We start from the raw sequence: 21510 nt of genomic DNA, 5'->3' as shown, positions 1-21510 counted from the left end.
TTAATCTCAACTGCTCTGTCTCTTACTGGTTGGTTAAGAAAACGGGCACGTCACGAAACCTTCGTGCTACGTTGAACGTCGCTAGCGTTGATGGGAAGTGTAGTATAACGCTAACATCGGCTGCCTTATCCGTGCCGTCTATGGTGAATGCCATAAACTACATTACCCAGCATCCGCAAATGAGTCATGCAACGTTGACGTGTATTTTGTTGGTAGACTGGAAAACTGCTACTTCGCAGCATCCAGTTGAGAAAGCCGACAGCTGGCTAACATTTAACCACAAGTTGAACAATTTAAGGGACATTTTGGGAATTGTATAAGCGGCAGTTGACTTCTAAAGTGTGTGACGATGTCCGGAGAAATTTCTCTGATTGGTAAGTTAACGTGACACTTGTTTTTTTTTACCGGTAGTTGGTTAACTGGTGACTGGATGCTAACAGATGAGCTAGCTTGTGTGGTCCACCTCACCTTGTAATACCCGTGCTGTCCCGGTACCACAGGTTCGGTCATCCTGGCTCTGTTCCTGGCCGGCTACCTGGGCCAACAGTACCTGCCGCCCCCAACACCGAAGGTGATCGGCCTGGATCTGGGCACCACCTTCTGCTCCGTCGGCGTCTTCCATCCGGGCAGCGGGGAGGTGGAGGTGATCGCGGACGAAGAGGGCAGGAAGAGCATCCCCAGCGCCGTGACGTTCACCACCACCGCGGTGCTGTCCGGACACGAAGCCGTGGAACTGGCCGACAGCAACCCTCAGAACACCGTCTACGATGCCAAGAGGTTCATCGGGAAGATATTTGAGCCGGAGGTCCTGGAGCAGGAGAGTGCTCGGTACCCGTTTAAGGTGGGTCATGGTTGGGGTTGGTTCAGCTGACTGGATTGGTGATTTCTGTGATGGATCACGTGTGTATCCTGGAGTCACTTTAACACACTAGTGTACATCATTTACACTCCTCAGCCTTTATTAAGGCTCAGATAGACACACAGTAGTTTTCTTTAGGGTAGTAACTATCGATTGATCCAATCTCTAGTGATTTGCTCCCAGTTTTTTCTTTTTGACATCTCTCCATCCTCACTAGTTTCTTTGCGCCTCTTCCAGGTGATTAACAACAATGGAAGCGCAGAGTTTCTGCTCTTCACCAACCACACCTTCACTGTGAGCCCGGAGTTCATCAGCTCCCGGCTGCTGCTGAAGATGAAGGAGATGGCCGAGCGGAAGCTGGACGTGCGCATCCAGAAAGCTGTCATCTCGGTGCCCGCGGAGTTCGACGAGAGGCAGAGGAACTTCACCGTCAGGGCCGCCAACCTCGCTGGTCAGTCCTTAATTCTTTGTAAAGCATTACATATACAAGCTACACACACTGCACTAGTAATAGAACGGGCATATGGTGGACATCCTTTGCTCTGTCTTGCAGGCCTGGAGGTCCTGCGTGTGATCAATGAGCCCACGGCTGCAGCCATGGCCTACGGCCTGCACAAGGTGGACGTGTTCAACGTGCTGGTGGTCGACCTCGGGGGAGGAACCCTGGACGTCTCTCTGCTCAACAAACAGGGAGGCATGTTCCTCACCAGAGCCATGGCAGGTAATGTGTTCCACTGCTTCAGTGATAAGAGATAGGAGGTGATATGAGCCGACAATAATCTGGTTTAGCTTCTTTAATCTCAGATTTTACAAAGCAGCATTTGTCTAAATTGTGTTGTTTGTTGGAGGGAACGGTGGCCTAATCTTAAATGGACTGTTTTTTCCGGCAGGGAATAACAAGCTGGGAGGTCAAGACTTCAGCCAGAGGTTGCTCCAGTACACCATAGAGCGAGCCCAGCAGGAGTTCGGCGTCCCACCCGCTCTCAAAGAGGACATCCACCGTCTCCGACAGGCTGTGGAGGCCGCCAAGCTCAACCTCACCCTCCAGTCCAGCGCCACCGTCAGCGTGACCCTGCACCTTCGTACCCACGACGGCCCCGAGTCAGCCGGAGGCGCCGATCCCGAGCCGGTTCTCTTCCGGGCGGTGATCACCCGCGAGCTGTTTGAGGAGCTCAACGAGGACCTCTTCCAGAAGATCCTGGCTCCCGTTGAGACCGTGTTGGCCGAGGGCCGCCTGGAGAAAGCGGACGTGGACGAGATCGTCCTGGTCGGAGGCTCCACCAGGATACCGCGGATCAGGAGGCTGATCAGCGAGTACTTCGGGAAGGACCCGAACACATCGGTAGACCCTGACCTGGCTGTGGTGACAGGTGTCGCCATACAGGCCGGCATCATGGGCGGCTCCTGGCCTTTACAAGTGAGCGCTATAGAAATCCCCAACAGACACCTGCGCAAGACGAACTTCAGCTAATCTTTATTATTCATTAAGACAAAAGGGATGCCGCAGAGACGTGCCAAGAAAAGACACTGTGACCTGAATGAAGACATGCAAGACTCAGGTTTTAAAAGTCATTCTACTTTCTTGTTCGTGAGAGGCGAATGTGATAATTAAGTTTTGAAACACAACATTCCTCTTTGATTGCCTGCCGGTAACAGCTGCAGAAGGGAACCGCCCTGTTTTTGTTTTTGTTTTTAACGCCCAGCTGCTTTTGTTGTGCCAGAAAATGACCCGGCGAGATCCTGATGAAATGTGAACGAGAAGCCTCCCGTGTATCTACCGATCCATTCAGCTTCATTGATGACTCTCATTCATGGTAGATACTTTAATAGTGTTCAATTCAGGGAACAACCTTTTTTTAACGGACTTTCAGAGTAGCCAGTACATCTTCAGATATTTATTTATTTATTTATTCACATTCACTGTGTGAGAGAGTGTGTGTGTGTCGCAGGCATGTAATGTATTTTTACATCAACGGTTGACAGTGTCGTACCTGTTCAGAAAGCTGCTGTATAGTGTTTGAATGGAAGTGTAGCAGTGAACCACTACAAGCTAGTGGTTCCGTCCGAGCCCCCCCTGTCCACGGAGACCTCAGTGTAAAGATGCAGTTCTGCACAAAAAAAAGTTAAACATTCACTGCATTGACTACTCCATTTAAAAAAAAGGGTGTTCTGCAGAATCCCCTACTAACCGATGAAGGTGCATGTTAGTGAAAGCCTTCATGTTCACGCAGTACTGTACAATCTGAAGTCATTAGTATTGAATGAAATACAGACTGCATTAATTGTACCCCGAGACTGAAAGAAGTCATGCTCAGTGCTGACTTCCACTTGTTGGCCAACTTTGTGCAATAGTGTGCTTTATTTAAATGGAAGTGACTGACGCACTTCTGCTTGTGCTGCTGTAGGTAGAGACGGTCGTCTCTGGACCAAATCATCGCTTACTGGTGCCTTGTGTCGTTTGCTATCAATGTGTCACTGTCACATTTAGGATGTGTGATGGATGCATGGTTTGTAGATAGCAGGGCTCCTTGAATTTAATTTTGTATTTATAATTTCACCTGCTCTTCTTCTGGTAGTCTGGTTGTTGTACATCCAGTATGAAAGGTGGTTTCCATCCGTCTTTGGGAAACATAAAACCCAGAACTCTGAAGATCAGATGGTCCAATAAAAACATTTTTTCAACCAATAACTCGAGTCACCTATCTTTAATTTCTCAACTTCCTGTTTATTGTGAGTCTCATATTCTGGGCAACATACACAGTTCTTCACACATTCATCACATGCTTTTATTTTTTTAATGATGCTGCTTCACCAATTTTTAACCTGAAGATTATTTTCCCGTTGACTGACTGAATAAGGCTGAACTTGACTGAGCCCACATCACCTTCTCTCAGTACCATAAATAAAGAAGGGGCGGCTCAGGTGGTACAGTGTTCGTTGTAGGACCGGTGGTTCAATTCTTACAGCAAACAAAACACAACTTAACTTCTGTATTAGAAGATTTCTTTTAATGTTTACTTCTGAGGCATAATACCCAAATAAAGAAAATAAACAAAGCAATCCATTTGTTGACCCTGTGCTCCTGTAGTGTCCCTTCCATTAGCTTACAGCTTCATTTTCACATTTAGCACCCACTTCATTTACCTTACAGCAGTCCCGTTTAACACCAGCAACCAACATCTGGATGCATATCGTCTGTCAACACTTAAATACCAGACGTAACTGCATTTCAGAGGCATGTGTAGGAAGTGGAACGACTCCCAATCGTGACCAGGATATTGCTTTTGTAATTATTATTCAATCACCGTCACGTTATTCAAATGTAATGCTTAGTTGGCTGGAGCATCTCACACACTGGCTCACCTTTTTTATGTACAATAATACACTCGACATAGCACTGCACACAGGGTAACAAAATAAATACCCAGCTAGAATACACACACACACACACACACACACACACACACACACAATACAGCGTTCACATCTTAGAAAACAAATCCAAACACATTCATGTTCACCACAAACAGACAGCACACGTCGTCTCCCCCTCAGACCAGTTGTACTGGGAGCACAGCTCACATACATCAGTTGATCGTTACAGTTACATGCAGTGGTCAAAGGTAGGGGTGTGGGGGGTGGGGGGCTTTTAGCCTCTATCAAAATGATTATCTTACATACACCACGTGAATATTTCACTTGGAGGAGAAGGCAGGACTTCTGTAAACAGCTTCTGTTTTTTTTCTAGTTTTTGTCTTTAAATATAAATATTAACGTTAGTACTTTTATGAAACGCAGCACAGTGGAGTGCTAACAGAAGGCAAGAGCATAATGAGCCGTTAGCTTTTAGTCTCGTGCTGCCATTAAGCCGTGTAAAACGCCTCGTTGAAAAGAAATCCATCTGCTAAGAGAAGAATATCATGTACAGTGGTTTAAAAACAAACTGCTTTGGAAAATTAGCTTAAAACAACAAAGAATCTGGAAACGCATCTTTAAAAAGAAGCTGGCGGTGGTAACTCAAGAGGGGCCTCTCGGACATTTAGATGCGAGAGAGGAGGCCACAGATTTGGCGAATTCCATTAATAAAAAGTGCGTGTAGTCCCGTGTGAGATACAGTATGTCTGACAAGCAAGACACAAAACTATTTACAGAATGTACACAAAGCAACGGGGTGTTTTCTCTCCATCAGAAACAGCAGTCAGTTCATCAGTAGGACAGGACGAGGAGTTCAGGCTTCACACCGACATGAACAGGAACGACGTAAACACTGTCGCCGTCTCCGTCTCACTGCAGCAGATTCACACAGGCCGAGTCCCAATCACTGGCTGATGCCCTGATTGGTGTAGTAGTCGTAGCCGTTGTCCGAGTACAGCTCATCAGCACCGCCGGCTCCATTCCCCACCTCTGGAGGGCGCCAAAGGATAAAGATAAAGAGAAGTCAGGGTCCTGTGTGATGACATGCACTACCGACACGTTAGTTTGCAAGAAAAAACTCAACTTGTCCAAAGAGATAGAAAACAAAACACAAAAAGAGTTGAATGAATTGGAATGAATGGGAGAATGATGACGAGAGCCGGCACTGATGTGGACTCACCTCTGACCCCCCAGCACTAGAGGCTGTCTAGACAGACTGGGGCGTCTATAAGCTCCGCTACGCATGACGTGGTCTCCAGCGGGAGGGTGGTGGGGGAGGTTTGGTGCATGGAGGGGTGGGTGGATGAAGGGGAGAAGGGCATAGTGGGCAGAGAAGTTGGCGGGTAACGAGGGATGCAATGGATGCATGGAATAAAAAGGAAGAGGTCACTGCTGGAGGAGGAGGAGGAGGTGGTAGCATGGACAGGAGGTGGTGCACATCACACAGGCCGCTACTGGGCCTGACCTTCAACGGGGAAAGAGAGGAAGAGGAGGAGCGAGAACATTCACACTCGAGACAGATGCATGCTGGGATGCAGAGACATGCTAGCTGGGGCACCTGAAACCCAAAATGGCTCATTCCTCTTCTTTAACTTATCAAATGTGAAGTAAGAAGAGGAGGTATCTGTTTCGGGGTTCAGGAGCCCGAACAACAAAACATTGAGGAGTGACACGCGTGTCTCGTCCCTCTCGTCTTACCAGAGAAGATCAGTTTCTCCTTCATGACGTTGAGGTCTCTGCTGGACCTCCTGACCGCGGCGCTCAGCATGATCTGTTCAGGGTTGTAGCTGCGCATGCCGCTCATCCGATACCTGCGGGGTCACATTGGTCAGGTCAGAGATCCTCTAGAGACAATCATGACATCACCACATACTGCTGCCTCTGCTCACAATACGCAGTCCAGGGTCAAAGAGGGATTACAGCTACAGCTTTATACTTTGTGTACTGGCCTGACTCTGTTTAAAAGGGAAATTAAATGTGTTTAAATAGTTCTTCTTTGAGCAAATCTCTGAATAAATGCTACATCATTTGTTAATAAGAGCATTTTCCAGAAGGTCAAACGGAATAATCAAAGAGATTTTTCACAACCTGGCAACCCGAAAGTTGTTTTTATTAACGGCCTAATCTGTTTAGCGTGACTAAATGACACATTAGCCAACAACTCTCTAGAGGGGGCCTTATTAAAAGTACCCAATATGTCATATTATTACAGCGTGTGCTGCAATAACACATTTGCTGAAACAGTCTCAGAATAGAGCCGTTTTATTTTCTGCTGTTGGAAATATCTTCTGAATTAACACAACCTAATTAAATACAGAACATTTTGCTCTATTCTGTGTTCATTTAATCAACATTTGTTAGTTCCACTGCATCCTTGCTTTAATGAAAAGTCTTTATTTCACTACTTAACTGAAGAGCATTAGTCACAATGAACTGTGACTAATGTTCAGAGGAAATTAGGAACAGAAATGCAAACAAGCGAGCTCTTAGTTCATCAGCGTCCACAAAAGCCAATGCTGAGGCACTTCCCCTGATGGATTCATATCCATACTTGGACGTTAAGTCGTTTGGCTTAATGAGATGGAAAGTAAATTTAAAAACTCATTGGCGTCTTAATGCTGTGGATATTTTGTGCTGTCTGGGTGGAAAGCATTAACTCTATTTAGCCCACAGGGAAGACGTGAGCTCCTCCCTCTAGAGGAGAGCGGCAGCAGTACAACGATTCAGGTGACACACAGAAGAGAAAGAAACAATAAGAAAATCATCAGAAAAAAATATGATGGAGTTTGATTTCATAATAAAAACGGCAACAAAAATAAAATCATGGAAAAACGAGAAAGAAGGCAAAAGAATGCATCGAACAAAAGAACGGTGGCTGAAGATGGTGACGGACAGAAAGACGGTGAAAGGAGAGAAGACTTTGGGTCGGAGGAGGTGACCCAGTTACCTGATCATGTGATAGCTGAGAGAAGGTGCCAGAATGCAGCAGAGGAGGAGAAGAGCATGCACATCAGGCAGAGGAGAGAGGACGAGGCAGAAGGACAACGAAAGGACAAAAGAAGGCGGGAGACAAGAGAGGTCAGTTCAGAAGCTACTGTAGAGCTCATCCCCCAAAAAACTAAAAAAAACAACCGGAGGACAGGCCATCTGTCTGTGGAGTGTCACAGAAACAAAGAGAACCCCTCTCTCCTGCAGAAAGAGGAAATACTGGAGGAGTGTGACGGGTTTAGACATTTTAGTTAAGAGAAGACTTATCTGGTGCAAGAACAGCAACAAAATACACCATAGCAGCTTGTAAAACCACATAACACACATTTCATTTTGTGTTCTTTCCAGCTAGGTCTTTAATGGCAAAACTATCCAAAAAAAATGTATCAGAGCAAAAAGTGAACAGTGTAATAAATATGTACGAGCTGTTATTCTAATGATGTGTTGAGTTCCACACAGAGAGGTCTACAGAGTACAGGCGTGAGTGAAGGGTGCTGGTTGAGGACCAGTGATTAGTGGTACGTACTCCGCATGTGTGAAACAGGAAAACGGGAGAGACACACACACACACGCAACAAAAAAGAGCGGTCTTCTTTTCTCTCTCCAAACATCAGCAGAAAAATGGAGAAACGTTTAGCGTTAAAACTCACAATAATGACTCGACAGTTATATCATCAGGCGGCTGTACTTACTTCTGGAAAATGAATATTCCTACGACTACAGCAAAGGAGATCAGGTCCACAGACACCCACATCAGGCAGTATTCATTTGGTCTCTGGAAACACACAAAAACACAGTGTTATAGCAGAATCCACCACAGGGCGGCACTGTATACCAACAATACAATCTCTTGTGTGAGCGGCAACATCCAAACTGTCTTGTGCAATTCTTCTGCAAACACTTTTTTAAATATAACAACTATTAAAAAATATAAAAAGGTCTTTTAGATGTGGGGGGGGGGCCGGGGTCCCGTCCATATGTTGTCACACAGACCCCCGTATGGTGCTACAGACGGGGACACCAGGCCGGTGAAATTATACCAGATAGGCTCAGCGTGAGTGCCAGCCATGTTGAGAGGTTTCAGGAGACGACTGAACTAGAGAAGCGCGAGTCATGCACTACAGGATGCAGAGCAGTGATGATGATGAGGCTCGTCTTTCTACTGTGCTGGGACCTCGGAGGAGTGTTGGAAAATCAGCAGATGGCATGCTCAGTGCAGGAAATAAACAGACTCGAGTTCAGTTGAAAGACGCGCTCCCTTGTTGGCATCACCTGTTAAAATATAGTCTATCGCTGTAAGCAGGGACACGACTGTCTTCAAGTGGAGTTGACATCCTGCATGACTGTCATCAAATACCATCTACACTGAGTCAACCTATGGCCAGTTTGATGAGAGCTTTCACATTTGCTTTTGAAAAAAACATCTGTTACCAAGCAGATCTTTTCCAGGGCACATAGAGAGACTATGGCTGAACAGAAGAGGGAAAAGAGAAACTCAAACTTCATCCACAAAGAGACAAAAAAAAAATTCTCAGGTACAAAGTGGTACCTGAGAAAGTTCCATACAAAAAGGAGAAGAAATAGTGTCTGTGGTCCTTACCATGAGCCAGATGGGGTAAGGCACCTTTTTGAGGATATGCGAGGCCTCCGAGGAGACCGACGACACCCCGCTGCACCACAGCACCGAGTACAGCCAGGGCTCGTTGATGGTGAAGAGAGTGAGGTTGATGCTGCTCTCAGAGAAGTTTCTGAAAGCAATCACACACATTCAGGCATGTCTTTAAATATACATCTGTCTGTTAAGGTGCCAACCTGATAACAGCATCAGGTGTGTGTGTGTTCTTACCCGATTTCCTGTGTGCTGGCCTGGTTGTATCTGAGCAGCAGCCTGCTGATGCCGTACTGTTGGAGACTTTGAGCACTCTGTTTCTTCACTGAGGTCTGGATCAGACCGGGTGCCAGCTGTCTCACCTGATCTCTGTGTTCATCTGGAGTCCACATCACCTACACACAGTCATCAGCATTAATGTAGTGACGCGGTCTAAAACGCACATGAATAGGCAACGGCTCCACATACAACGCTTCTTATGATATCTTGTGAAAATGTTACTTCTCTTTCGTTTTTCATGCGCTCTTCTATGAAAAACAGCAATGTGTCAATTTCTGCTCGTCACATGCATACAGTCTTTTCAAAATAAACTTTTGTCTTCACAGGAAAAAACTCAGTTAGGTGCGGGCAACTAAACTACTTTATGTTAATGAAAAGATCTTCGTTTGGGTTAAAATAACTATGGAAGTGCCGTTACTGAAGTATGCAAGTTATGTGACCAATGAATCAACGTTGACGTTCTGGTTTCACTGAGGGAACGTACAGCGGCCTGCTGGATGAAAGGTCACTGTTTCTTGGACTCATCCATCCGCCCTGTTTGGACTATTGCGGTCTTTATACTTCCTCGTTACTGATTACAGATGGATTTTGATTTCCATCACATTTGCATAAAAAGATGTTCAGACCACATAGCCAGACATCATGCTGCGGGTGTATGGAAGCACTCAGTTCCGACATACTGACCAGGCTCTGAGGAACCCCCGATTGCTGCACAGCCTTCAGCGTATCATTGATCCAGCTGTGGTAGCAGGGGTGCGTTGGAGGAGGTCTCCTCAGCCGGAAAACCACTGTGCTGTTGTGATAGGAGGCCAGCTTGAGAAGCTGCTCCAGGCTGCACACACTCTGGTTGGCAATCAGAGTCTTCTCACGCGGGGACAGGGTGTGCACCGTCCAGAAAGGGTCCTCCTGAAACACGGGGAGAGAGCGGCACGATGTGTTTTAAAATACAATTACAACATGGAAGAATTCTATTGTGTTTTTGTAAACCTGTAGAAAGATATACATGCATTCATGATACTGTAGCTTCTTTGAATAAAAGCATCCGCGTAGAGCGGCAACACCAGCAAATACAAACAGTGGAATATTTTCCCTCATTTCCTCCACATCACGTCTCGCTTCACTGCTCCTTGTCAAAGTGAAGGAGAAGAAGGTCAGATGCTTCTCATTCAAGTCTACATTGATGTGCTTCACTTCTCTTCACCTTACTGAGTAGAAGAACACTTAAGCTCGGCCATTTCAAATCCCAATCGGGACGGATTAGGACATGCTTGGGAATATAAAAATCAGACTGTGAATTGTCATAATTACGCAGCAGTGATGCAATGTGCTCACATGCAATGCAGATAGACTGAGACGTAGAGTGCAGAAAACAATGCAGATTCTAACAAATACTGACGTAGCAGAGGCCTCACAGCAAGCTGATCTCATAGAACATTTCTATTAGAAACAAAGACTAAACGGTGAGTGTGTACATCTACAGAGAAGAAGAAACTCTGAGTCAGTAGACCGATATAGAAATCTGCTTGACTGGAGGGTAGCGTGGAAGGGTTAAAGTGGTGCACAGCAAAGTAGCACAGTGCACAAAAAGCAATGTATCTACATCACTGCATCTCGCCCCAAATGTATACAGATGCTCTTCTTTAGGAACAGAATGCAGTGGTAAATGCATTGACAACAATGGAGCTGGTCATCACATGTAGGAGAGAATCATTTGGCAGCATTTCTAAACAACTCTCATGGCCAGAGTGCTTTTATCCTGTTTGGCCCACTAGTACTTCAAGCTGTTTGAAACAAACAATTATTTTGAAGCATTTTTGACCTTGATCCACTCTGCATTCAGGAGAGCTTCTCTGAAGCATTAACGGAGCTCAGTATGTAGATGAAACCAGGGGGACCAGGACACTCGGGACTCGAGGGGCGAACGACCTTTATCACATATCACCGTACCACAAAACAAAGCTGAAAATGGCTTCATCAGTAACCGAGACCTACCTTGAGGAACCACTGTCCCGCGTTGAGTTGCTGCAGATCCGTCCAGTTGAAGAATGAGGCGTCCACCATTTGTCTGTCAGGGAACACCTTCTCTATGTCTGTGGTCCTGCGCAGGGTGTGGTCGTGCATCAGGAAAGGCACTCCATCCTCACTAGTGGTGAGAGGGGGGGGGGGCAGAGTTATAAGATGCAAGTCAGGTTTATAACATTCAGCATTGTACAGTGGTTACGGATTGGTCAGAGGGTGCTGGAACAGAGTACTGAGTGTTCATGGTTGGGCAGCAGTGTTCATCTGTAGAATTTTCTATAACCTCATTGACGTCAAATACATCGGATCACTGGGCTACAGTCGCTCACATTTCTATAATAACAATAATAAGAATGATTCAAACAGACCGTTTACACTCAGAGAGGACTCAAATGAAACGTTCTCTGTAGATCATAGTTTAGTTGAGGAATAAAATCTCTCAAATTGACGTTATAGTTTTTAGATGAGAGCGGAACAGACAGGAGTTGGTTGGAGGGTAAACTCTTGAAATCACATCAAACAAGAGCAAAGGAGAACGGGTGAGTAAAGGAGACAAGATGAGAGTTTGGCCCAAGTGTGTGTGTGTGTGTGTGTGTGTGTGTGTGTGTGTGTGTGTGTGTGTGTGTGTGTGTGTGTGTGTGTGTGTGTGTGTGTGTGCTGAAAACTCAAATACAATTATCTGGAATAACAAACCTCTTTACATAAAGTTCTTCTGATAAAATACTGAAATGATGAATAATAAACTGATTAAAACTGAAATAAGCAGTGCATACATAACATGTTGGTTTATTGTATGTGCATGCGAGTGTGTGTGGCCGTGTATTTTTGGGACAAAAGGCACGTTCCCATAATGTAAATCACTACGATTTGGGGTGAAAACTTGGTTTAAGGTTAGTGTAGATTTAGGATTCTGTTCAATTTAGGATTAGGATTAGGCTGGCAGCAGTTATGATAAGCGTCAGGATAAGTCTCCGGGAAATGAATGTAAGTCAATATAATGTCCCCAAAAGTCATGAAAACATGACTGTGTGTGTGTGTGTGTGTGTGTGTGTCTGATCTGCTGCAGGAGTGGAGTGTCACTGTCATCAAGTCTAATTACCCGGCACAGTAAGGAGCTCACCTGTCAGCGGGCTGCACCGATCACACACAGCCATTCACCTCTTAGGACCGTAACCGTAAACACACTACACTACTAAATTACGAGCGACCTACAAACACACAGCCTGCAACAAAAGCAACACTCCCCCACCTCCACATAATCCCTCATCCTCACTGCACACGCATGAGTAGACGCGTACACCCACTACCCATCATAAACCGTGGCCACGCAGTCCCCAACCCCCCACTTCCTCTCTTTTTCCTCCAAGTGTGTCTCGGTGCAGCCTGTCACTTTCCATTATGCTGGTGGTGCCTCCATCTACTGCTCCTCTGTAGCCTGATCATCGCTACAGCTGTAGAATCACAAGTATGTGTTTGTATTGTTGCTCACTTGTTTATGTTCAAAGATTTTTTATTTGCCCGTTTCCTCTACGTCAACAATAATTAGTTAAGAAAGTAAGACTACATATGTGAACGTTGCTTTATGATAAGCGTCCAGTGTGAGCTCTTTAAGAGGTGATAAGAGGTTCTGGGTAAACCAATGTTTCATAATCTATGAAAGGAAACCAAACGCCAAGAGAGGCAGAACAAAACAGCCCGTCATTTGTTTGGCTTCGTCATTCTGCTGAATTGATCGAATGTGTGTGTGCGCGCGTGTGTGTGTGTACCTGATAGTCACATCAGCCTCCAACCCTGTGACGTTCATCTGCAGAGCTCTCTGGAAGGACCACAGTGTGTTCTCTGGAGCAAGCTGGACACACACAACACACAAGAGAAAGGACAAACACAATCACTACAGGGAGTCCTGTAACAATGACCTAATAGGTGACTTTACTGGAGCCCCTGCCAAGGGAAAAATTACGCCAAAATATGAATCCATAATAATTGATGTTTATCTGTCAAGTAGGTTCTGCTACAGAGTCAAACATGAACATAAATGAGATGTATCGCAGATCTATGTGAAAATAGACTTCCTTCCTCCGAACACAAAGGAAAGCTGTGAAATAAATAAGAGCATCGTTGTGAATTGCTTTTCAAATCTTCAAGTCCAGGTTATGAGCACGTCGATAGGTTCAGCATCACTTACTAGAAAAGCACTTTCCTGAGAAACCCTGTGAGTAAAGCTTATGACTGGGAAACTCAGGATAGGAATGATGCTGAATCAATACGGAATCCTCCTGGGAAACAAAGTCCAGTCATGTGACCGAGTTTCTCACAGCCTCGCAGAGCCACTCCTAATTTTAGATTCCACTGCGAGGATCGATCTCTTTACACAAATACCACAAAAAGCAGGATGTGTTTTTGAGCGTGCGAGTGTCTGTTACGAATAACCAGAAATCCACTTTCATTTTCCTTCCAAGTGTTGCGTAATACTGAGTCAGACATTGTGCAAAGTACATAAATCCTTCTTCAGGTGACGCTTGGAAGCAATAACCATCAAACGTAAAGAACAAAAATGTGCTTATGTGTGCATAGATGGGATCTTAACGCAGCCTTCTTATGCACACTTATCCAACAGGCTCTGACAGGCTTTTAAACAATGCAGTGGAGTCTAAAATCAGATCTGTGTGAGAGAGATGCTGTAACAGATAAGAGACGGCAGTAAATCTGATCACAAGCAATCTATATTAGCTTTGGATGCCAAGTCTTTGTCAGGCAGAACCACACAAAATATATCCCTGCCATACATCAGGCAGTTAGAGCTCCAGGCTCCCACCGGGTTATGTTTGTGGACTATTTTCAGTTGCAGCGACACAAGGTCAGTAATAGACCAGAATAGACTGGGTGGTGCAGGAGAACAAAAACAAAAAGGAGCAAACATCGAGGAGGGCAGCACAGTTCTTCCTCTGCCTTCACCGAATGAGAATCAAGCCCGAGTGGTTCAGTTTCATCAACATTGCTGATGTAAGGGGCTTTGCCGTCTGTGAAGCCAGCATCAGGCATCAGTCAAAGCATATGTAATACAATGTGTTTAAAGTGGGCCTGTTTCATATTCCCACATTCACATTGGATGATAAGAGGTCAGCTGACTCACCATGGGGGCTCCCTGGTGGCCAATGACATCGGGGCGTTGTTTGAGGGTGTTGGGGTCCATGATGCAGGGGGAGGTGATGTACAGGGGCACCAAGTAGAGTCCCAGCAACACACTGAGGTACAGCAGGACGACCACCACCTGGAACACTGGGAGAGGAACCGAAGACAATATAGAGGTTGAAGGACGAGTTTGGGAAATATGCGTATTATCTTTCTTGTCGAGAGTCAGATAACAAGCGCTGCCCAAAATCAGCCTACCAGCACCTCAACAGCACACTAATTAACCTCTCTCTTGATTGTTTGGTCTGTACAAAAATAAACATGTAAAAATGACAACAAAAAATTGCACTAATAACAGTTTGTGACTAATGCAGTTCATATGCCAAGCTAGTTTCCATAATTCTCTTTTAATAAACATTGAAAGCGCGGACAGAAAATAACCAATTAAAACCACAGCTAGAGAAAATGGATTTCAATATTTGATGGCTTGATTTGAACCGAGAGAACATGTTTGGGCGATCCAGACTTCTTAGTTTCCAAAGAGACGTGTGATGTGAGCAGTTGCTGTGAATGTCGGTAATGTTCAGTACCGTTCATAGCGCTGCACAGTATCCAGCATCATTCATATCAGGGGCCAAGGAGATACACGTTCCCCCGCATCCACCTCTGCTAGAGTGAGCGTCGAAGGCCGAGTGTCGGCACGCGCGCACACACACACACACACACACACACACACACACTGCAATGTATTCGTTTCAAGGTCAGCTCAGGGGTGGGGTTGAGTATACAACTCTTGTTACACACAGGGGACTCACGCACGCACGCACGCACGCACGCACGCACGCACGCACGCACACGCACGCACGCACACGCACACGCACACGCACCCTCTTTGGTATTCAGACTCTCTCACTCTGCATTACAGCAGAGATGCTTACGCAGAAGAAGTATTGCCTCGAACTTTCCACCTCATCAAGTCTCTCCAAAAGCAGAACCTTAAATGTAGCTAAGGCCTTTAAATGGGTTTAAGTGTCTCCCACAGTACTAAGTACAAGCTGCCTTGTCCAGCTTGAGGACAGTCATAACAAATACATAAAATCCTGATAAAGCTTAAAGTATCTTAAGATTAATTCAGTCTTACTTCTGAAGACATTTCATGCTATCTGGCTACAATTTATTTATTTACAATAAAACTGCCGCATAAATGATACCGACTTTCAATTCTATTCTGACAGCGAGAGCTAGAATACACACTAAGAGCTGCTTATCCCTAGAAAGACTTGTGTACTTTAGGAGAAAACAATCCAAGGTGTCCCGGCTTTGAAAACATCACATGAGCCCGTAGGAATGTCCGTTATCTCCGACACCCTGGGTGCAGGTCTTGGCCTCTGTCTACACGGTGTTAATCATTCACCACTCTTCCTTTGCGCGTGTGTGTGCGTGTGTGTGTGTGTGAGTGAGAGAGAGAGAGTGGCGGACGGGCACGGCAGGTAAGAGTTCCTTGTATTCTGTGTTGCAGAGGTAAGCGTACTTGTTTTTTCCGAGCGGGCGACCTGTCCAGCCACGATCCAAGACAGAGCTGTGACCGCAGCGAGAGCCCCGACATGCAGGAAGGGACCTGTGGCCTGGACAGAGGTGTGAGGAAGAGGGGAGAGGATGAAGGTGAGGAGAAAGAAAGAGGAGATAGAGAAATGGAGACACATGGGGGGGGGGGGGGGGGTAAGAGGATCAGGATTTAAGAGAGATGACGGTGAGCAAAAGAGAAGAGAAACAAAGATAGAGGCAGAGAGAAGCATGGAATTACACACATTATCTGGGGTTAAGACAACGGCCACGCTATTCAGAGATAATAGCTGTAATTTGTAGAAGCATTCACTTGGAATGGCATCAGTTTCAGTGGACTTGCGCGTCCACTTCCATCACACGTTCATGGTGGTGCAATGATCTCACAGGGACACACTAATTATAAGCTTCTCACAACTCCTTGGATATCGTTGAGTTGTTAATTGTTAGTGGGATAAATGCGGATCGAGTGTCTCCTCACCACATTATATGCAGTTTAAATCACAACACCTTTTTTTCTTAATACAGCAATGCTAAATATGGAAATATGATCACGGACATACAGTAATTCATGACACGAGATGTGTTTTCAAAACACCTTATCCAGGTAAAAACTGGTTTATCCAGTGCCCACAAACCAATGATCAAAGTCTAGTTTGTTATGTAGGTATATAGACCTCACGGCGTTTCACAACACTCTCAGTTTAGTACTACAACTTCAGCATCATGTAGCTGTCAAACGGGGCTAAACTGCGTTTCGTTGTGCTGACCTGCAGGGAGATGGGGATGACGTCCCACTCTTGCCCCCATGTTTGATTGACAGATATCACCCCGACAGTGGTGGTGAGCAGAGCAGCAGTCACTCCCATCTGCGTAGACGGAGAGGGGAAAATCAGAGAGGCTGTCACTTTGGATACATGCATGACACACCCTCACCCACAATTTAACCCCACATAGCTCCCAGCCCTTTCACACCACAAAACAGTGTTTGTGTTTGTTCTACTGATAGCATTTTAGACCAGGTCACGGACTGGGCTTTCACAACACCAAGTTCAGCTGATCGCCAATGAACACACGCAGCCAATGGGGCCGACAGATTTGTGTAATCACAAACTCACAACATAGATAAAGACACCTATGTAAACCCCCCCCCCCCCCTTCCTCCTCCCACACTCCCACAGTTGCCCAGTCTCACATTTGGCAGCATTACCTTATGGAGCCAGTGCAAATTCAACTGTTGCCCAAGCGCAACGTGACAAAGTGCTAAAACCTGAAAAGAGAAACACACACGTAAGAGAACAGCTTTTTAAAAAAAACAAGTCTGCTTGCTTCACAGATCTCAACATCAACATTCAAAAGCTGCCGAGGCGTGACGGTGATGCACTTGATGCGGGACTGACCATTAAAAATGCAATGTAGGTGAAGCCAGCAGCGGTGGTGGCCAGGATGGGAACAGTGCCATCGCTCCACTCCCCAGAGCGGTTGTAGAGGAAGCTGCAGAGAAAAGAGAGAGAGAGAGAGAGTGAGCAACACTCCTCATACTGAGGGCTCACCTGCAGTTCATCATTACTGACATGTGCGAAGTCTTGGGACAATGTGTGCGCCTTTCTGCACTAGTTTTTAAAAGCATTTGTACTTCCCTTCAAATGAAACCATGCCTTTAGATTGACTTAAATAAGGACACTATGGAATATTGGCAATAACACCCTGAAAATGTTATTTGTAATGCTCAAAAGAGTGACACTGGGTGCATCAATAGATTCACATCTAGCAAAGACAAGTGTGTGAAATTTTGACATGACAGCTTGGGCCTGTGGCACTAATTACTTTCAAAGCCTTATCAGTGATTCTAGTGGCACAGTGCCACAGCGGGGTCCCTGAGCGCTGAGGCTGCGAGCCCTTTGTGGATACATTAATACTTCAAATGGACCGGGACACTCCCTGCAGCTAAATCACTAGAACACGTGAGGGCAGGGACGTCACCGCGATCTGTGGAAACCTCTCAAAAGGCCGGAAGGAAAATGTGTACACTTCCTATTGGAATGGAAAAACATCTGCCCATCATTACTGACATCCAGAGATACATAATCACCGGTGAGATTGATGATGAAAGTGAACTGGGGTGAGGTATATATATATACACACACACACACACACACACACAGAGAGAGAGTAAGAGCGGTTAAGAATAGGGCTATTACAAGGTAAATGAAACAAACAACAAGAGGGATAAAGGAGAGAGAGAGAGAGGAATATAACCCACTACGTAAGGAGAGGAATGTGAGAAGAGGCAATGGAAGGTAACAGACAATAATAAGAAGAGGAAAAGGTGACATTGTCGAGGTTACTGAGAGCAGGAGGAGAGGGGGATGGGAAAGGTAGTAGATGAGAAAGACCAGCGTATGGGACAGTATGGGACACAGCCATTTAACATTTTGTGCTCCAGCATTTTCAACACCCCGAACTCAGATTAAGCACAATTCAAACCAACATGCATCACATTTTACCATTAGATTGTACTGATTGTAATGCTGGAACTGTGTCCATCACAATCTTAATGTTCTGATGTCATCTTGCACAGGAATATGCAATTTAAAAACAGATGAATTATTGCTAACAGGTCTGGAATAAGGCTAACTTTTGGTAGCTTATAATGTTTTCAGTCACAAACTTGTGGTCACATGACAGCAGCATTTACAGTTTAGGAAAGGTCGGGCAAGCCATCTCCGTTATGTAACGGTGTTAATCTGTGGCGGACTGGGTGGTCTCCGCTCAGATTAAAACAGAGGACGGATTAAACTGATGATTTAGGAAATCCACGAGCACGGACAGAATTAATTTACAGCCGAAACAATACGGTGTCTGGCGTCTGGCTCCGGTTTGACCCGACGACAGACGGCAGGCTGTGCACTCACCGGTTGAACTCATTGTAGTCGTTATGTGCCTCCGACCAGAAGTAGAACCAGACGAGCAGCAGACAGAAGGTGAAGAGGAGGATGAGGGACCACAGCAGCTCCCACTGCACACACACACACAAATAAAAACAATTCAGCATTTTTGTGGACTATGTTTACTTAGAATTTAATTCTGCTGTTGTGGACACAAAGCTGTTCTGCTGAATGTCTGTGGGATGAATTTGTATAACTTGTCTTGACAAGCACCACAGCAGAGCTCATTAGAAGTTCACTTTCTACATGGAGCACATGGTGTGAAGCTGGCTGCTGACCTTTGGAAAGAGTATTCCCCGATACACCTTGCTCATCATCAAGGAATTACTTTTAATAACTTCACAACCAAGCCGACTAATTACCGTCCTCATCCGCGATGCACTTTCGTACTATGGCAGATATTAAATTGGCTTCATCTTCAGATGCAGACCGACATAAACTCACCTCCAGGCCGTATACTCAGGAGAGGTGCAAGCAGGCGCGCCCATTTCTATCGCTCTACTTTAAACGCAGCTATATTCAGGACTTCGAGTTTGTGTAATCTGGACAAACTGCACCTTTTCTCAGAAAATCTGTTCTCCTTCTTAAGAGGAAAAAAGTCAAATCACTTGAAGACGTCAACTGTGATAAACATTGTAGATTTCTCGTGTCTCGCATGTCCGGAGAGGAAGAATAAGACTATGCACACATGTGGGTAACAGTTAACATTACATCAATACATTGTTTAGAGCCAGAACCATTAGTCCGTTATTTGATTTTATGATACATTTAGATTGTTGTTGTAGTTGATTAATCATAGGAAAAATGCCAAACATTCACTGATTCCAGCTCTAGAGTTAAAAGGATTTGCAGATTTTGAACTGCTGTTGGTAAAATACAAGCAATTTAAAGATGTCATTTTGAGCTCCAAGAATCCTGTGATGAGCAAATTTTAAAATAAAACTATGACCCGAGAAAAAAAACAAATAGGCCGATCCATATTTGTTAGTTGGCGTCTAAATCCCACTCATGTGTAAATTGTGTGCACTGTGGTGATCAAGATAAAGACTTAAGCAACCTTTTAGAATCTCAGCTTTACAGCTCCATTGTTGTGTGTGCCGAGGATCAGATTATTATCACCGTGGCCAGCTGATGCGACACACACAGACACACAAATTCCACTACCTGGAAGTATTTCAAACAGAGCAGCATTTTCAAGGTCATGTTTTGGCTTCAAGCTTGTTTTAAGAGCTTTCACGACTGTATGAAAGACGTTTTAATTAATTTCTGGGCATGGTTTTATGGCATAACAGAGACCAGTTGTACATAAAAGGGAAACAAGCCAGAGGGAACGCTGATTCGATCCCCTGCCTCTCATATTTGGACATGGCCTCTGAATGAATTTCAGATGTGCAAAAAGAAAAAAACGTTACGCAAGAAGGTCTGCTTACATCAGATAATATGGGCACCAGATAACACAGGCAGGAAATTACCTGAAAAAGTAAAAGCTAGAAAGGTACTTCCTGCTATTATTATCTTAAGCAAACTCTGTTAGACTCTTTTATTTATAAAACTAACAAAACAATGTTTAACCTTAAACACATTTACCTACATTCAGATAAGTCTCAATCCATTCCAGTAACACAGAGTTTATACCACGGTGTGACGAACAACGCTGCTCACTGATGAGAAAGCGGTGACCCGTGGTTCCCATGGTCCTAAGAGACTACCTGGAAACACCTCGGAGTTACGACCTTGCTCACCGCCAGCCTTTCATTAACCCCCCCCCCATGAATTATGTTGGAATGCGACCCGAGAAGCCCCTGAGAGAGCTGTGATGGTGTCATTTGGTCAATAAGTTGCCCTGATGTCTCTTTAATTAATTAGATCACCTAACTAACTGAATCCTAAAGTCCTCTCTGGGATCTATAAAGTGGGATTTTATCCTCTACGGACACTCGCACTGCTGTATTGTCTTGAACATTATAGATTTCTACCTCTAAAACCAAGACAAACAGTCCCATTCTAAAGAATAACTGATTTCTCAGATTTTAACTCCTTGTTCTCTTCCCGTCTGCCGGCTAACTCAGCAGCAGAGCTCGTCCAGCCTTGACATGACATGGCCTGCCCTCGTGACATCGCATCACCATTCTGCACGGCTGGCATTTTTATCCGGGCACAGCACCCCCATGGCACAGACTGACAGTGCGGCAACAGACATTTTATCCGAACGCCACATTCTCTGGGATTGTTTAAAGAGCACTGTATGCCAACAGTCATCCGTATTCTGACTGGTGTTATAATGTTCGCCCCTTGGAGAAATCATAGAGGACAAGTTCTCCTTTGGAAGATTCAGAGCTATTGAGTTAGCTTTAATTCAAATCAAATTACGAGGTTTTGTGCTGCAATTAAAACGTCATTCAAAAACTTTGCAATGACTTTTCAAAACCATCAAGGACCTTTCTGTAGCTGCTGTAGCAGTAATGTTGTCCAACTGCAGAGGCTGAGATTACATTTCTGAAATAGTAAACAAATTTGCTTCCAAACTCAGAAATATTAAAAAAGGATGGAGGTCGTAGAATAAGCCTTCAGAGAACAAACTCCACTGCTAGAAATACAAGGATCGTGTGGATCAAGGAGAAATTAATAGCTGCAAAAAAATTAATTAAAAAAAAGCATATATTCCTGAAACCCCCCCCTTACTCATTAAAGTCTCTGTC

General features: G+C 45.0%; 2 protein-coding genes across 5 annotated transcripts in view; one reads left to right on the top strand and one right to left on the bottom strand.

The window, feature by feature from the left end:
- Positions 1-239: 239 nt before the first annotated feature.
- hspa13 (heat shock protein 70 family, member 13) lies at positions 240-3533 on the top strand. 2 transcript variants are annotated; one of them, XM_079166755.1, is made up of 5 exons: positions 240-374; positions 501-841; positions 1097-1310; positions 1413-1580; positions 1750-3533. In XM_079166755.1, exons 1-5 carry the CDS (start codon positions 350-352, stop codon positions 2328-2330), a joined length of 1329 nt encoding a protein of 442 aa, XP_079022881.1. In that variant the 5' UTR covers positions 240-349; the 3' UTR covers positions 2331-3533. The 2 variants fall into 2 exon arrangements, with proteins under 2 accessions (XP_079022881.1, XP_079022880.1); XM_079166754.1 differs by having other exon boundaries at positions 1097-1580.
- Positions 3534-3585: 52 nt separating this feature from the next.
- gdpd5b (glycerophosphodiester phosphodiesterase domain containing 5b) overlaps positions 3586-21510 on the bottom strand; it is a 35565-nt gene continuing 17640 nt past the window's right edge. Inside the window, exons 3-17 of one of the 3 annotated variants that reach the window (XR_013767235.1) lie at positions 18779-18882; positions 17264-17357; positions 17074-17133; positions 16634-16732; positions 15832-15925; positions 14302-14447; positions 12935-13017; positions 11142-11292; positions 9834-10055; positions 9108-9265; positions 8862-9009; positions 7954-8036; positions 5972-6084; positions 5454-5738; positions 3586-5263 (exon numbers count right to left, since the gene is read on the bottom strand). Coding sequence is in view for 1 of the 3 variants with exons in the window: in XM_079166612.1 (XP_079022738.1) it covers positions 5178-5263; positions 5972-6084; positions 7954-8036; positions 8862-9009; positions 9108-9265; positions 9834-10055; positions 11142-11292; positions 12935-13017; positions 14302-14447; positions 15832-15925; positions 16634-16732; positions 17074-17133; positions 17264-17357; positions 18779-18882 (1641 nt within the window). In the remaining 2 variants the exon portion in view is untranslated. Of the gene's footprint in view, positions 5264-5453; positions 6085-7953; positions 8037-8861; positions 9010-9107; positions 9266-9833; positions 10056-11141; positions 11293-12934; positions 13018-14301; positions 14448-15831; positions 15926-16633; positions 16733-17073; positions 17134-17263; positions 17358-18778; positions 18883-21510 lie in introns of all 3 variants that reach the window. The other 2 variants (XR_013767234.1, XM_079166612.1) reach the window with 2 other exon arrangements.

This window comes from Pholis gunnellus, assembly GCF_910591455.1.
Source record: "Pholis gunnellus genome assembly, chromosome: 9".
Lineage (NCBI taxonomy): Eukaryota > Metazoa > Chordata > Actinopteri > Perciformes > Pholidae > Pholis > Pholis gunnellus.
Note: the sequence above shows the minus strand (reverse complement) of the source record. Positions and strands in the feature narration are given on the sequence as shown.

What these genes read in the sequence shown, in the direction of transcription:
- hspa13 (XM_079166754.1), top strand. Translation starts at nt 350, where the DNA reads ATGTCCGGAGAAATTTCTCTGATTG. An exon ending in CGGAGAAATTTCTCTGATTG is followed by an intron (nt 375 to 500) that starts GTAAGTTAACGT and finishes CCGGTACCACAG; the next exon opens with GTTCGGTCATCCTGGCTCTG. An exon ending in GTGCTCGGTACCCGTTTAAG is followed by an intron (nt 842 to 1,096) that starts GTGGGTCATGGT and finishes CGCCTCTTCCAG; the next exon opens with GTGATTAACAACAATGGAAG.